Here is a 15,348-nt window from a genome sequence, read left to right on the forward strand (position 1 = left end):
TGCTGTTTCAATCTATACATTTATATCTTTTATTCATTTGAGATGTAGCTTGGTCTAAGAAATAAGGTAGGGATCCATTCTCTTTTATTTACTGGCTAGGCAGTTGTCCCCAAACCATTCATTTCAATCCATCTTTTCCTCAATGATTCATGTCACCTTTATCATACACTAAGCATTCACATATCTTAGTTTGAACTTTATGAAATTGCCGAACTGCCATTTGTAGGTCAATGCCAGTTGAATACCGGCAGTTTCATATAATTGTCCCATACTTAGGTATATTTCTGGGTTCCCTATGTCATAGCATGAATTGTTCTAAGGCTTTTAAGACTGCCTTTCTGAAGGGCAATCAACTGACCCTCCTACCAGCAGAACAAGTTTTCTTCTCACCACATGCACACCAGCATTCAGTGCTATCATTGTTAATAATTTAACAAATTAACTGGGTGTGGTGGCTCACACCTGTAATACCAGCACTTTGGGAGGCTGAGGCAAGAAGATTGTTTGAGTACAGGAGTTTCAAGACCAGCCTGGGCAACATAGTGAAATATCATCTCTACAAAAATAAAATAAAATAAAATTAGCTAGGATGGTGATGCACACCTCAGCTACTCAGGAGGCTGAGCTGGGAGGACTGCCTGAGCCCAGGATGTCAAGGCTACAGTGAGCTGGGATGGCACCACTGCACTTCGGCCTGGGCAACAGAGTAAGATATGTCTTCAAAAAACAATAGGTAAAAAGAAATTTTATAATTCAAAAAATAAAAATTACAGAAAAAAAAAGTTTAACAAGTTGAACTGAGTACAGTGAGTCCCCTTGTATCCGTAAGATTCAACCAACCAGACTTAAAATATACTTAGATGGGCCGTGCACGGTGGCTCACGCCTGTAATCCCAGCACTTTGGGAGGCCGATGTGGGCAGATCACTTGAGGTAAGGAGTTCGAGATCAGCCTCGCCAACAGGGTGAAACCCTGTCTCCACTAAAATTACAAAAATTAGCCAGGTGTGGTGGTGGGCACCTGTAATCCCAGCTATTTGGAAAGGCTGAGGCAGGAGAATTGCTTGAACCTGGGAGGCGGAGGTTGTAGTGAGCCAAGATTGCACCACTGCACTCCAGCCTGGGTGACAGAGTGAGACACCATCTCAAAAAATAAATAAATAAATAAATAAAATAAATAAAATAAAAAAAATAAAAAGTATACTTAGATGCCCAACACAGTGGCGCACGCCTGTAATCCCAACACTTTGGGTGGTCAAGGTGGGAGGAATGCTTGAAGCCAGGACTTTGAGACAAGCCTGGGCAACATAGCAATACCTTGTCCCTACTAGAAATTTTAAAAAAATTATCCAGGCATGGTGCGCACCTGTAGTCCCAGCTACTCAGGAGGCTGAGGCAGTGGGATCACTTGAGCCAGGAGTTCAAGTCTGCAGTGAGCTATGATTGTGCCATGGCACTCGAGTCTAGGTGACTGAGAAAAACTTTGTCTCTAAAAATTAAAATTAAAATTAAAACAAATAAATTTTCAAAATATATAGTTATGCCTATGATAGGTATGTCTGTACTGAGCATATACAGACTTTTTTCTTGTCACTATTCGCCAAAAAATACGGTGTAACAACTATTTACAGAGCACTTTTTATTAGTTATTATAAGGAATCTACAGAGGATTTAAAGTATATGAGAGAATATGTGTAGTTTATATGCAAATACTATACCATTTTATGTAAGAAACTTGAATATTCATGGATTTTGGTATTTGTGGGGGGTCCTAGCGCCAATCCCCCACAGATACTGAGGGACAACCGTATTATTTTTTAAACCTTTGTTAACTTGATCCATGAAAATGGCACTCGTTTTAATATGCATTTATCTGATACTAGTAAAGTTGCTCATTTTTATGGTTAAGTCCACTTGCATTTCACTTTCTGTTCATGGCTATCTGTGTGCACAACTTATTTTACTATTTTATCTTAAGTATTTTTCTTACTTGTAAAAGCTCTTTGGATTTTAGGTATTTTAAACCACTGCCATGTGTGTTGTAAATATTTCTGCCTGTCTTCTGCCTTGTAATCTTTTTTTGTGTGTGTGTGTGAGACAGAGTTTTGCTCTTGTTGCCCAGGCTGGAGTGCAATGGTGTGATCTTGGCTCACCACAACCTCCACCTCCCTGGTTCAAGCGATTCTCCTACCTCAGCCTCCTGAGTAGCTGGGATTACAGGCGCACACCACCATGCCCGACTAATTTTTTTAGTAGAGATGAGGTTTCTCTATGTTGGTCAAGCTGGTCTTGAACTCCTGACCTCAGGTGATCTGCTCAACTCAGGTTCCCCAAGTGCTGGGATCCCAAAGTGCCACCACGCCTGGCCCTGTCTTGTTACCTTATAAGATCTTTTCCCACCTAAGTTTTAATTTTACCACGCCCAGCCAAAACAAATCTTTTAAACCTGAATTTATAAAAAATTCTACAATCAAAGCGGCTGCTCAAGCCTGTAATCCCAGCACTCTGGGAGGCCAAGGCAGGTGGATCACCTGAGGTCAGGAGTTTGAGACCAGCCTGGCCAACATGGTGAAACCCCCTCTCTAAAAATAAAAAATTAGCCGGGTGTGGTGGCTCACACCTGTAGTCCCAGCTACTCAGGAGGCTGAGGCATGAGAATCACCTGAACCTGGGAGGCAGAGGTTGCAGTGAGCTGAGATCACATCACTGTACTACCACTTGGGCAACAAAGTGAGACTCGGTGTCCAAAAAAAAAAAAAGCATGATCAATCTTTCAGTATTTAAGATAAACAACTAGTTAATATGCCTTTCTAACAACCAGAGGTGCCCTGCAATTACAATAAACTAACAATGAAACTTGCAAACCTTGAAAAGTGCATCTTTCAGACTCCGGAGAATTGTTCCAATCTGTAAATCTTTGGCAGAACTAAACCAGTCAAGAAGTACCACATACTCCACATTCCCCCTCTTCTTCCACGTGTCTTTAGAATCATCTGGGAGGTGTGCTTCAATCCAACTAGCAGTGACTCTGAAATGTATTAACATTGAAATTGGGGCAAAAGTCAACAAGAGGTCCTAATATACTAACAGAAGACACTCAGTTTTGTTCTACAGTCTTGACCACACCACAGGAAATTTTAAGTAGATTCCTTTCTAAGGTGAGATTATATATTAAGATATTAAACAGCCTAAAATGTTTAACCCCTTTACTACTGTATAATATTGGAACATAGTTTTAGTAGTTATTAGAGACTAAAAGAAGACTGAATTCTTTTCATTCTGACCCTTTAAAAAAAAGTGGGGGGAGCAAAACTGAAAACAGAGAAAATTATCTGAGCTCCTCTTTCAGCCAAATATAAACTGGGTAATATTATTCATATTTCAGTTCTCTTATACCTATATAATAATCCACCATATACCAGGATGTTCATTCAACAAACATATATAGCATTTACCATGTGCCAGATACTGTTCTAAATGCTTTATTCTCATTGAACTCATTAAGTCTTCACAACAATCCTGTAAGACAAACATTAGTATTGCTATTTTGGGGAAAGTGAGGCACAAACAGGTTAAGTGACTCGCTCAAGATAAGTGGAGCCAGAATTAAAATTCAGGCAATCTGGCTCATGTACATGTGCTCTGCTATGCTGCCTCTTAAAAACGTCAACTGTGAATAACACCAACTCTACCTTAAAGCACAATGTTCACATCATCGTTTGCTCACATAAAAGCTGAAGTCCGGCTGGGCGTGGTGGCTCACACCTGTAATCCCCAGCACTTCGGGAGGCCGAGGTGCGTGGATTATCTGAGGTCAGGAATTCAAGACCAGTCTGGCCAACATGGTAAAACCCCATCTCTACTAAATACAAAAATTATCCGGGCGTGGTGGCAGGCACCTGTAATCCCAGCTACTGAGGAGACTGAAGCAGGAGAATTGCTTGAACCCAGGAGGTGGAGGTTGCAGTGAGCCAAGATTGTGCCACTGCACTTTAGCCTGGGCGACAGAGGGAGACTCCGTATCAAAAAAAAAAAAAAAAAAAAAAAAAAGCTAAAGTCCTTACAATGGCCTGCCACAGACATACACCCCCAAGCCTTAATGTCGTCATCTCTACCTACTGGCCCCCTTTACTCGCTCCAGCTACTAGCTTCCTTGTTATTCCTGGTTCATCCAGGCATGCTCTTCCCTACGGGCCTCTGCTCTTGCTTTTTCTGTCTGGAATCCTCTTCCCCCAGATAGCTGCGTTATTCATTTCCCTTATTTCTTCAAGATTTGCTAATAACTTCTCTGTGAGGCCTTTCTAAACACACACACAAAAACATACGCACACACAACATTCCCATTTCCATGGCATTCCACATAAGAAAAGCTAAACACTGCAAGCTTTTATTGTGTGTCTTACCTATCTCACCTCTCTGTTAAAAGCTCCAAAGACAATTTTTTGTCTGTTCAATGGCTTAGCCCAGCACTTAGAACATAGTAACCCAGCCCATAGAAAGTGTTCAGTGAATACTGTTTTTTTCAGCTGGACGTGGTGGCTCACACCTGTAATCCCAGCCCTTTGGGAGGCCAACGCAGGCGGATCACCTGAGGTCAGGAGTTCGAGACCAGCCTGGCCAACATGGCGAAACCCTGTCTCTAATTAAAAATACAAAAATTAGCTAGAAGTGGTGGTGCATGATGGGAGTCCCAGCTACTCGGGAGGCTGAGGCAGGAGAATAGCTTGAACCTGGGAGGTAGAGGTTGCAGTGAGCCAAGATCACGCCGCTGCACTCCAGCCTGGGCGACAGAGTAAGATCTCCGTCTCAAAAAAATTGGTTTAATACTTGAATGAGTGAATAATACAGATTCACGCCTCTGGGTAAGGAGCTCCATATTATTCTTAGCAAAGCACTTAGTATATAGTGGCATTTCAATATTTAACTGATGATACTGGCAAGCTGGGCAGGACTGGTACAACTTTTATCCAAAAGTAAAACCAAATAATTAAGATCATTTTAATTTTAAAATCCAGTTCCTATATAATATTGTTACTGTATCTTCTAGGAAGTAAAGAAGTAGAATAAACATAAAATATTGTCTAATAATATCCTCTCCTGATACACACAGATCAGAAGGATGCTTGGTCAACAAAGAAGGAAAAAAAATAAAATGTGATATTCTTAAAGACTATTTCCAACCCTGGGGTATATTTACCTAAATACTGTTTTCAGGATTAGTATTCTACAGAAAACACTTTTGGAAACGACAGTATCCGCCAACATTTCTCAAACTTCTGTCTTTTATGTACCACCTTCACAATTTGCTTTAACTCTGCTCTACTTGTCCTTTATTAAATTTAATTAATTTAATAAAAAATACTTTTTTACTTAAATAAATTTAATAGGAAATTGTATGGCCCTAAATACATGAAAAAACAGCATCATATCCAATAAGTAAAAGGTACATCTGAAGATAAATAAAACATTTAAGTAAACTGTGCTATAGTCATACAACAGAACACCATATGGCAATGAGAATGAACAAACTACAACTACACACAATAACAGAAATGACTGTCACGAACATAGGTTGAGTATAGAAGACAGATATAAAAGACTACATATTGTAAATTCCATTTATATAAAGTACAAAAGCAGACAAAAAGAATATATTCCATTAGAAGTTCGTGGTTTCCTTGGGCAGTGGGATACGGGTAGTAACTTACAGGAGGTGTACTGGGTTCAGGAGGGATGATAATGTTATGTTTCTTGGTCTTGATGCTAATTAAGTGGGTGTATTCAGTTAATGAAAATTCATTGGGTTAGATGCTTAGGACAGGAGTACTTCGGTATATATACTATAATGTATTAAAAGTTAAGAATATGGGAGCTAAATGGTAAGAACTTATGAACACAAAGAAGGAAACAACAGACACTGGGGTCTACTTGAGGGGGGAGTGTAAGAGGAGGGAGAGGAGCAAAAAAGATTTAACTATTGGGTACCAAGCTTATACCTCAGTGATAAAATATGTATGTACAACAAACCCCTGTGACATGTTTACCTATGTAACAAACCTTCACATGTACCACCAAACCTAAAAGAAAAGTTTAAAAAAGAAACAGGCTGGGCACCGTGGCTCACACCTGTAATCTTAGCACTTTGGGAAGACGATGCAGGTGGATCACTTGAGGCCAGGAGTTCAAGACCAGCCTGGCCAACATAGTGAAACCCTGTCTCTACTGAAAACACAAAAATTAGCCGGTGTGGTGGCGTACACCTGTAATCCCAGTCACTTGAGAGGAGATATGAGACATGAGGATCAATTGAACCCGGGAGGCAGAGGTTGCACGGAGCCAAGATTGTACAACTGCACTCCAGCCTGAGCAACACAGCGAGACCCTGTCTCAAAAAAGGCGGGGGGGGGAGGGCGCGCCAGGCACAGTGGCTGGCTCACACCTGTAATCCCAGCACTTTGGGAGGCCAAGGCAGGTGGATCATTTGAGGTCAGGAGCTCAAGAACAGCCTGGCCAACATGGTGAAACCCAGTGTCTACAAAAAATTAAAAAATTAGCTGGGCAAGGTGGTGCATGCCTGTAATCCCAGTTACTCGGGGCTGAGGCAGAAGAATCTCTTGAACCCGGGAGGCGGAGGTTGCAGTTGGCTGAGATCGCACCATTGCACTCCAGCCTGGGCGACAGGGCAAGACTCCATCTCAAAAATAAATAAGTAAATAAGTAAATAAATAAATAGATAAATAAATAAAATAAAAATTAAAAAATTTAAAATAAATACAATAAAATAAAAAGCTTAAAATTTTAAGAAGAGATAGGCCGCATGCAATGGCTCACATCTATAATCCCAGCACTCTGGGAGGCTATGGTGGGAGGATCGTTTGAGCCCAGGAGTTTGAGACCTGTCTGGGCAATGTGGCAAAACCCCGTCTCTACACAAAAAATACAAAAATTAGCTGGGCATGGTGGCGTGTGCCTGCAGTTCCAGCTACCCAGGAAGCTGAAGTGAGAGGATCACCTGAACCCAGGAGGTCAAGGCTGCAGTAAGCCATAATCATGCCACTGCACTCCAGCCCAGGCAGAGTGAGACCCTGTCTCAAAAATAAATAAATAAAAATAGATAATGAAAAAATACAGTAATCACTATCGGCTAGTTGTAGGTACTGTTACCTACAGAAAGCTCTGAGACCTGTTCCCTTCAGTTAAAGAGATAAGCAAGTATTTAAAAGATGTACTAGCACCAAACTGAAACTCCTTTAAACTGACTCAAAAGGACTATAACATAAATTAAAAGGAAATAATTTTCTCAGTGTGCATTTCATTGTTCTTTAATCTTCAACCTAAAATAATCTTGAGTTTCATAGTAGTCCAAATCTCACATTTTGGGAAACTTCCATGTAAACTCAATAATAAAGACCACCAGCTCTCTCTTAATACAGATTAGACTACCCAAAGACTAATTATAATTTTGTCTATTCAAATCCTGGGAATATATTCACATGTTTAATTAGACTGAGCACTCTAATTTTTCTTAACAACTGGTAATCAATTTATTAAAATAGTTGACTTAAGCATCTCCAATAGTGACTTCCACCTCAACTCTTGACTCAGACTGAAGGAAGTAATCTGCTTAACAATCTCAGAAGGGATGTGCAAGTTAATGAGTTGTTTGTGGATTCTCATCTGGAAATGATTCCATGTCTTAGAACAGTCACCAAAAGGAGTTTTTCTTGTAGCGATTCTCAATGTCTTAGCAGGCATTTGAACTGGTTCTTTCACTTCGAGATTCTTGTTCTTTGCTCCTCTGATCAAGTCAACACACACCTTCTCCAGGGATTTTATGCTGTGGCTCATAAAGAGTGATTCTAAATCAGTGAACTGCCACCTCCAGCTCCCCGGGTGTTTTTCCAGTATCTTTAAAAGCCACAGGTGCTGCGTGGCTTCCTGATCAACTGGTTCCTCAGCGAGAGCAACAGCAGTGCAGCAGGAGCAGGAGCAGGAGCGGGCTGACCACAGCTCAGCACCACCTTTGACAGCGTCTTTCTCAAAGAGCTCTTTTTTTTTTTTTTTAAATGAGACAGAGTCTCCCTCTGTAGCCTAGGTTGGAGTGCAGTGGCGTGATCTCGGCTCACTGCAACCTCCACCTCCCGAGTTCATGCTATTCTCCTGCCTCAGCCTCCCAAGTAGCTGGGATTATAGGTGCCCGCCACCACTCCTGGCTAAAGTATTTTTAATAGAGATGGGGTTTCACCATGTTGGCCAGGCTGGTCTGGAACTCCTGACCTCAAGTGATCCAGGTGCCTCGGCCTCCCAAAGTGCCGGAATTACAGGTGTGAGCCACTGCGCCTGGCCTAAGAGCTCTAATTTTTAAATAGCTTATTTACAAAGCACTCTATGCTTCAGGCCCAACATTTATCAAGCATCTACAATATGCCAGGAACTATACAGATTTTATTATCTAACTTTAAAAATATATAATTTTAAACCAAGACGAAGAGAGGTAACAGGATCTATATAAGAATGCTAGAAATAGTGAAAATAGCCCTGTATCTGGAGGTTTAGCTCTGCCACTATGCCATGATTTCCAATATACAATATACTCATGCAAGTCACTTTAAATTATTTTATAGATTAAAGGCCTTCTTACCAAAAAAGAAAGAAAAAATTTTAAATTAAGTCCTTACTCATGCCAGGACCTGTGCTAAAGTCTGTGTGTGTGTGTATATAATGTTTCTCATTTAAATCTCCTGAAACCTCTGTAAGATAGGTTCTACTATTGTCCCCATTTTACAGATGGAAACATGAGCTTAGAAATGTTAGGTCACTAGCTAGTAATAATGCAATTAGTAAGTGATAGTTATTTGAATAGAGTCTGGCATTAGAGACTATACTCTTTTAAGCACACACACACACACAAAGTATTTGTATAGCTTCTATCACAGATAATATAGGGAATTTCAATATGTAAAACAATTCAATTAGTTCACAATTTTAATCAATTTGGTACATATGATTCACATGCTTATAAACAGAAAATAATAGGAAAAATCAGTTAAACACTTGGGGAGAGAGGGAAAAGGGAACTTCATTTGTCTTTTGGTAAGATTCTAAATATCACAAATAGGAGAAAATAGCCAAATAAAAAGTTAGCAAATCCGTAACTTCAACCTTCAAAAAGGGTCAAGTGTGTCTTTAAAAAGCCAAGATTTAGGGAAGTCCCATTTGGGCACCCCTCACTCTCCAAAGTGAGAGAGTTGTTCTCCTTTCTCTTTCTTTTGCCTATTAAACCTCTGCTCCTAAAACGCACCTCCCCCTCCCCACCCCCACACACAAAAAGAGGCAAAGATTTAAAAGGTTACCAGGAAAAGACTATCACATTTAGCTTGGATACTAAGTAGTAACATTTACTAAGGTCCACAGTTTACTACTTACTACGCAACATACTACTTTACTACACAGTAACCCACCCTGGACTGATGGCTTCTTCAGGAACACTGAGAGAATGTAAAATACAGGAATCCTGATAATCCTGCATTCTTCGAGCATCCATTATAATCAAGCTGATGTTTTTATCCGTCATCATTGTGTATAGTTCCTTTGCTGTGATTGCTCCTTGGAATTGAGAGAGACAGTATAAGTGACAAGAAACAGCATAAGATGTGCTGACATCACAAAACATAGGACAAACAGCTTTTTCTAGAAGAGCAAATTATACTGAATATATATGGATGCCATATATTTACTACCCAATCATACCATTTATTATCTTGTAAACTAACGTTAAATATAACTTGTTTTTTTTCCTGAGACAGGGTCTCATTTTGTAACCCAGGCTGGAGAGCAGTGGCATGATCTTGGCTCAATGCAACCTCCACCTCCCAGGTTCAAGTGATTCTCCTGCCTCAGCCTCCTGAGTAGCTAGGAACATAGGCTGTTACCACGCCTGGCTAATTTTTGTATTTTTAGTAGATATGGGGTTTCACCATGTTGACTAGGCTGGTCTGGAACTCCTGACCTCAAGTGATCCGCCCACCTCAGCCTCCCAAAGTGCTGGGATTATAGGCGTGAGCCACCACACACCCAGCCTTGTGTTTTTAACATTTATCAAGAAACCAGTTCAGTGCTCTGTTTATAAAGACTTAAAAATCAAAACTTTGTTGAGTTTACAGCTACATCTGGTATTGACTCTGTTACCAATATAAAATAAAGGACATTAATATATGTGTCTTAGGAAAATAATATGTTTTCAAAAATTAAGACATTAGAAAAATGCTAACTAGAAGAAAGAAACATCTATGGTTCTAAAATTCTGGAAAGGTTGTAAATTCAAAAAGTCTATGATGGCAGTCTTATGGTAGCTATTCGAAAAACTTAGATATCCAAGTATTCTTAGAATAACAAGTCAAAAGCTTGCTATTCTGCATCAGAGGTTGAAAAACCATGGCCATCTGTTTTTACAGGATCACTGCCACACTAGTTTGTTTACACATTTTTTCATACGGCAACAGCAGAGATCAATAGTTGTGCCAGAGACCACAGGAATCTCCAACCCCATAAGGTTCCCCAAGCCTAAAATGTTTACTATCTATCCCTTTAAGAAAAATTTGCCAATTCTCATTCTACTTGATGTTCATTTGTTAGCTCCCAGCCAGAAGGAAAAAATATTATTTTACCTTCTAAGAAGGCTAACAAAAACGAAACTAAGTAAAGCTAACGCAATATTTAATTTATTTACTTTTGGGGGAGGGCGGCAATCTGTCAAAATAAATATTCCCTATGTTACTATTTTTCCTTAGCCCTACTGAAGTGAAAGATTAAAAGGCACTACAAGAGTTGAGATTATATAAAAAGCTGTTTCAGCAGTAAGCTGTGAGAAGAAAAGTAGTCTTAGTAGCTCCTATGCTAAAAGACCTATAGCTGCTAATAATCATCCTCCTTCCATATCTAGCCATCAAGTGTTAAGCTAACAAAACAGACCAAAAAAGCTGATAACAAACCACTGAGAAGGACATTTAAGCAGGATGACATACAAAGGAACGAATGCATAAAAACTAATCTTGGAATGAATCAGCAATAACTTTTAGGGAAGTACCTTATAGCACACTCAGTTTATTTTTATAATTGTTGTATGGCAATATTTTAAGTACAGAATTTATTTTACTATTACCTATAATTATGTTTAAATTCAACCTTTTCTCTGATCCAAGTACTAACCAGGCCCGATCCCACTTAGCTTCTGAGATCAGGAGCATTAGGTGGTATGGCTGCAGAAAAGGTAAACCTTTTCTGAGAGGAAAATGTCTCTAGTAGATGAAGAGAATTTGCTGTCTTGTTTAGGTCACATATTTGTCACTAGAATGTCAACACCACCTATGGATAACTTCCATATTACTGGTTTGGATTTGAGACAGGGTCTCACTGTCATAGGCTGGAGTACAGTGGTGTGATCACGGCTCACTGAGGCCTCAACCTCCTGGGCTCAAGTAGTTCTCCCACCTCAACCTCCTAAGTAGATGGGACTACAGGTGTGCACCACCACACTCAGCTAATTTTTGTATTTTTTGTAGAGACAGGGATTTCACCATGTTACCTAGGCTGGTTTTGAACTCCCGGGCTCAAGCAATCCTCCTGCCTGAGTCTCCCAAAGTGCTGGGATTACAGGCATGAGCCACTGCACCTGGCCTGGATTTTTTTTTAAGGGGGATGTAAATGACTCTTAAATAATTTAGTCTTTGACCACAGGATGGATGTGGGGAGAAAAAATTAAATCTACAACCTAGTCATAAATGATAATAAGTCCTACTTAAAGTTTACCATGTATTCTAAGAATTTACATATATTAGTTCATTCAACTCTCACAACAACCCTATGAAATAATAATCTCCACTTTACAGACAGGGAAACAAAGGTAGAATGTTTAAGTAACATGCTGAAAACTACACAGAAAGGGAGAGGAGGAACCAGTATTCAAACTTAGTTTGATTTCTGAGAGTCCATGCTCTTAGCCATTATTGCTAAACTGCGTCTTGAAAAGAAAACAAGTACAAGCTTTGGTTTTGACATTTTTCAACTGCGTATTACCAGTTTAACATGTAAGGTTAAAATTATTCATAAAATATCCCCCATAAATACATAAAAATAGCCTCAGACATTTTCAGTATAATCGTACAGACTAGGAAAAATGATGAAGCTTACACAGAGATTAGACAACAATGCTGGCAATCTCATTGTATAAAACCTGATGCTTATTCTGATTAAAAGATCTCAGTCAGAACCTAAAACAACTTCCTCTTTCTGTACACACTTACCTTTCTCTTTGGTCTCACATTTTTCATTCTTTCCACCATTGCTCTATTGCATAGGGGAAAAAAAAAAGTTTCAACTTTCATAGACACAAAAAATTCAACTTTAATACTTCATTTACTTCACTTAAACGTAAACTCTAAGAAATGAAGTGTGCAGAGTACTGGCTTTTTATAAAAATGCGGAAGAATAATAATGATAATAAAAGATTTCTTTGACAGTAGACAACTAAAATAACTAGCAACCTTTCAGAATCATAGAACTTCTCCTCAAAATTTACTTCAATTAAAGACCAAATGCAATTTAACAGCACAAACTGCTACAGAAATTTAATATTTAATTTGATTAGAAAGTACTTCTTACAATTAAACAAAAATTCTGGCTATCCAATTCAGTGTCCTCCACCACATAATTAAAGCAAAATGAACTAATACAAAGTATTGCTTATGTAGTTTACTTTTTTTTTGAGATGGAGTCTCTCGCTCTGTTGCCAGGCTGGATTGCAATGCCACGATCTTGGCTCATTGAAACCTCCGCCTCCTGGATTCAAGCAATTTTCCTGCCTCAGCCTCCCAAGTAGCTGGGACTACAGGCGCGTGCTATACGCCCAGCTAATTTTTGTATTTTCAGTAGAGATGGGGTTTTGCCATGTTGGCAGGATGGTCTTGATCTCTTAACCTTGTGATCCGCCTGCCTCAGCCTCCCAAAGTGCTGGGATTATAGGCGTGAGCCACCGTGCCCGGCCTATGTAGTTTACATTTTTTAACCAAGACAACATGGGATAATCCTGTAAGGTACTAACTCATTTTACAGATGGGGAAACAAAGGACCCACTTAGACCTTTTTTTTTGAGATAGGGTCTCACTCGAATGCTCAAGCTGGAGTGCAGATGCATGATCACTGCAGCCTGGACCTCCTGGGTTCAAGTGATCCTCCCACCTCAGCCTCCTGAGTAGCTGGGCCTACAGGGGTGCACTACCACAACTGGCTAATTTAAAAAAAAAAATGTTTGTAGAGGCCAGGTGTGGTGGCTCACCCCTGTAATCCCAACACTTTGGGAGGCCAAGGTGGGCGGGTCACCTGAGGCTGGGAGTTCAAGACCAGCCTGACCAACATGGAGAAACCTCGTCTCTACTAAAAATATAAAATTAGCCGGGCATGGTGGTGCATGCCTATAATTCCAGTTACTTGGAAGGCTGAGGGAGGAGAATCGCTTGAACCCGGGAGGTGGAGGTTGCAGTGAGCTGAGATTGTACCACTGCACTCCAGCCTGGGCAACAAGAGTGAAACTCCATTTCTAAAAAAAAAAGTTTGTAAGGTCAGGAGATCGAGACCATCCTGGCTAACCCAGTGAAACCCCGTCTCTACTAAAAAATACAAAAAAACTAGCCAGGCGAGGTGGCGGGCGCCTGTAGTCCCAGCTACTCAGGAGGCTGAGGCAGGAGAATGGCGTGAACCCGAAAGGTGGAGCTTGCAGTGAGCTGAGATCCGGCCACTGCACTCCAGTTTGGGCGACAGAGCGAGACTCCATCTCAAAAAAAAAAAAAAAAAGTTTGTAGAGATGGGGTTTTTCCATGTTGCCCAGGCTGGTCTCAAATTCCTGGACTCAAATGACCCACCCACGTTGGCCTCCCAAAGTGCTGGGATTACAGGTGTGAGCCACCACACCCAGGCAACAACGACTTTTTAATGAACGGGATGATGACCCACATGGAATGACAACTAAAAGCTACAAAACGCCTAAGAAAAAAAATCAAAGCAGAAATTTTCCCATGGATTTCAACTTATATTTTAGGAAGGATAGTTTCCAAGGAGGTAAAGGAAGGGAGGTACAGTGATAGCTGGTAGCTACAGACTAAGTCACTGATGGCTTTTGGCAAAGAGATAATGTAGCTGAAAAGACCACAAGTAGTCACTAAACAGATGCGAAAAAATGGGAGAGAAGCCAGGCGCGGTGGCTCACTTCTGTAATCTTAGCACTTTGGGAGGCCAAGGTGGGCAGACCGCTTAAGGTCAGAAGTTCAAGAACAGCCTGGCCAACATGGTGAAACCCCATCTCTACTAAAAATATGAAAATTAGCTGGGGGTAGTGGTGGGTGCCTGTAATCCCAGCTACTGAGGAGGCTGAGGCCTAGGAGACTTAGTTGAACCCAGCAAGCAGAGGTTGCAGCAAGCTGAGATCCCACCACTACACTCCAGCCTGGGCAACAGAGTGAAACTCTGTCTCAAAAAAAAAAAAGAGTCAGGCGCAATGGCTCAGGTCTGTAATCCCAGCACTTTGGGAGGCTGAGGCGGGCAGATCACTGGAGGTCAGAAGTTGGAGACCAGCCGGGCCAACATGGTGAAACACCGTCTCTACTAAAAATACAAAAATTAGCTGAGTGTGGTGGCAGGTGTAATCCTAGCTACTTGGGAAGCTGAGGCAGGAGAATCGCTTGAACCCAGGAGGTGGAGGTTGCAGTGAGCCAAGATCACGCCATTGCACTCCAGCCTGTGCGACAAGAATGAGACTGTCTCAAAAAAAAAAAAAAAAAAAAAAAGAGAGAGAGAAAGGGGAACACTAGGGGAGAAAAAAGAGGAGAAAGCAAAGGAAAAAGAATGAAAAGAATGAGACCTCAGAAACAGATAAAAGCCTTGGTACCAAAGTAGTATACTAAATCTTTTAATGTAAATTACATGATTAGAAAGAAGAAACTTAAAAATCGTCTATTTCAATACTATAATTTGGGAAACAAGAAAACAGTCCCAGAGTGGTTAAAAAAGTTTTGACATAGGACCAGATGCAGATATAATAAATCACAGCTCAGCTCAAATGATCTTTCTATTGCTCTAATTAAGTTTATTAGAATTAAAATGAATTAATGCACAGAAAATATTGCTATAGAAATTCATAGAAAAATCTGAAGTCAACTGAGGCTAGAATATTTAATTCAAATTATTTTCTTTTTTTCAAGACAGAGTTGCTCTGTTGCCCAGGCTGGAGTGCAAAGGTACGATCTCGGCTCACTGCAGCCTTTGCCTCCCGGGTTCAAGCGATTCTCCCACCTCAGCC

The 15,348-nt window shown here is 40.4% G+C and overlaps 1 protein-coding gene and 1 pseudogene across 6 annotated transcripts in view; both read right to left on the reverse strand.

Moving 5' to 3' along the window:
- Positions 1-15,348, reverse strand: part of USP8 (ubiquitin specific peptidase 8) — a 77,955-nt gene that overhangs the window by 26,119 nt on the left and 36,488 nt on the right. For all 6 annotated transcript variants that reach the window (XM_033190132.1, XM_033190130.1, XM_033190131.1 and 3 more), the window contains 3 exons: positions 12,302-12,344; positions 9,461-9,605; positions 2,865-3,027 (listed from right to left, as the gene is read on the reverse strand). In XM_033190132.1, coding sequence (XP_033046023.1) covers positions 2,865-3,027; positions 9,461-9,576 — 279 coding nt within the window. In that variant the 5' untranslated portion in view covers positions 9,577-9,605; positions 12,302-12,344. The remainder of the gene's footprint in view (positions 1-2,864; positions 3,028-9,460; positions 9,606-12,301; positions 12,345-15,348) is intronic.
- LOC117069559 lies at positions 7,047-9,435 on the reverse strand (annotated as a pseudogene).

The sequence above is a fragment of the Trachypithecus francoisi genome, unplaced genomic scaffold, assembly GCF_009764315.1.
Source record: "Trachypithecus francoisi isolate TF-2019V2 unplaced genomic scaffold, Tfra_2.0 Lachesis_group3, whole genome shotgun sequence".
Classification (NCBI taxonomy): Eukaryota; Metazoa; Chordata; class Mammalia; order Primates; family Cercopithecidae; genus Trachypithecus; species Trachypithecus francoisi.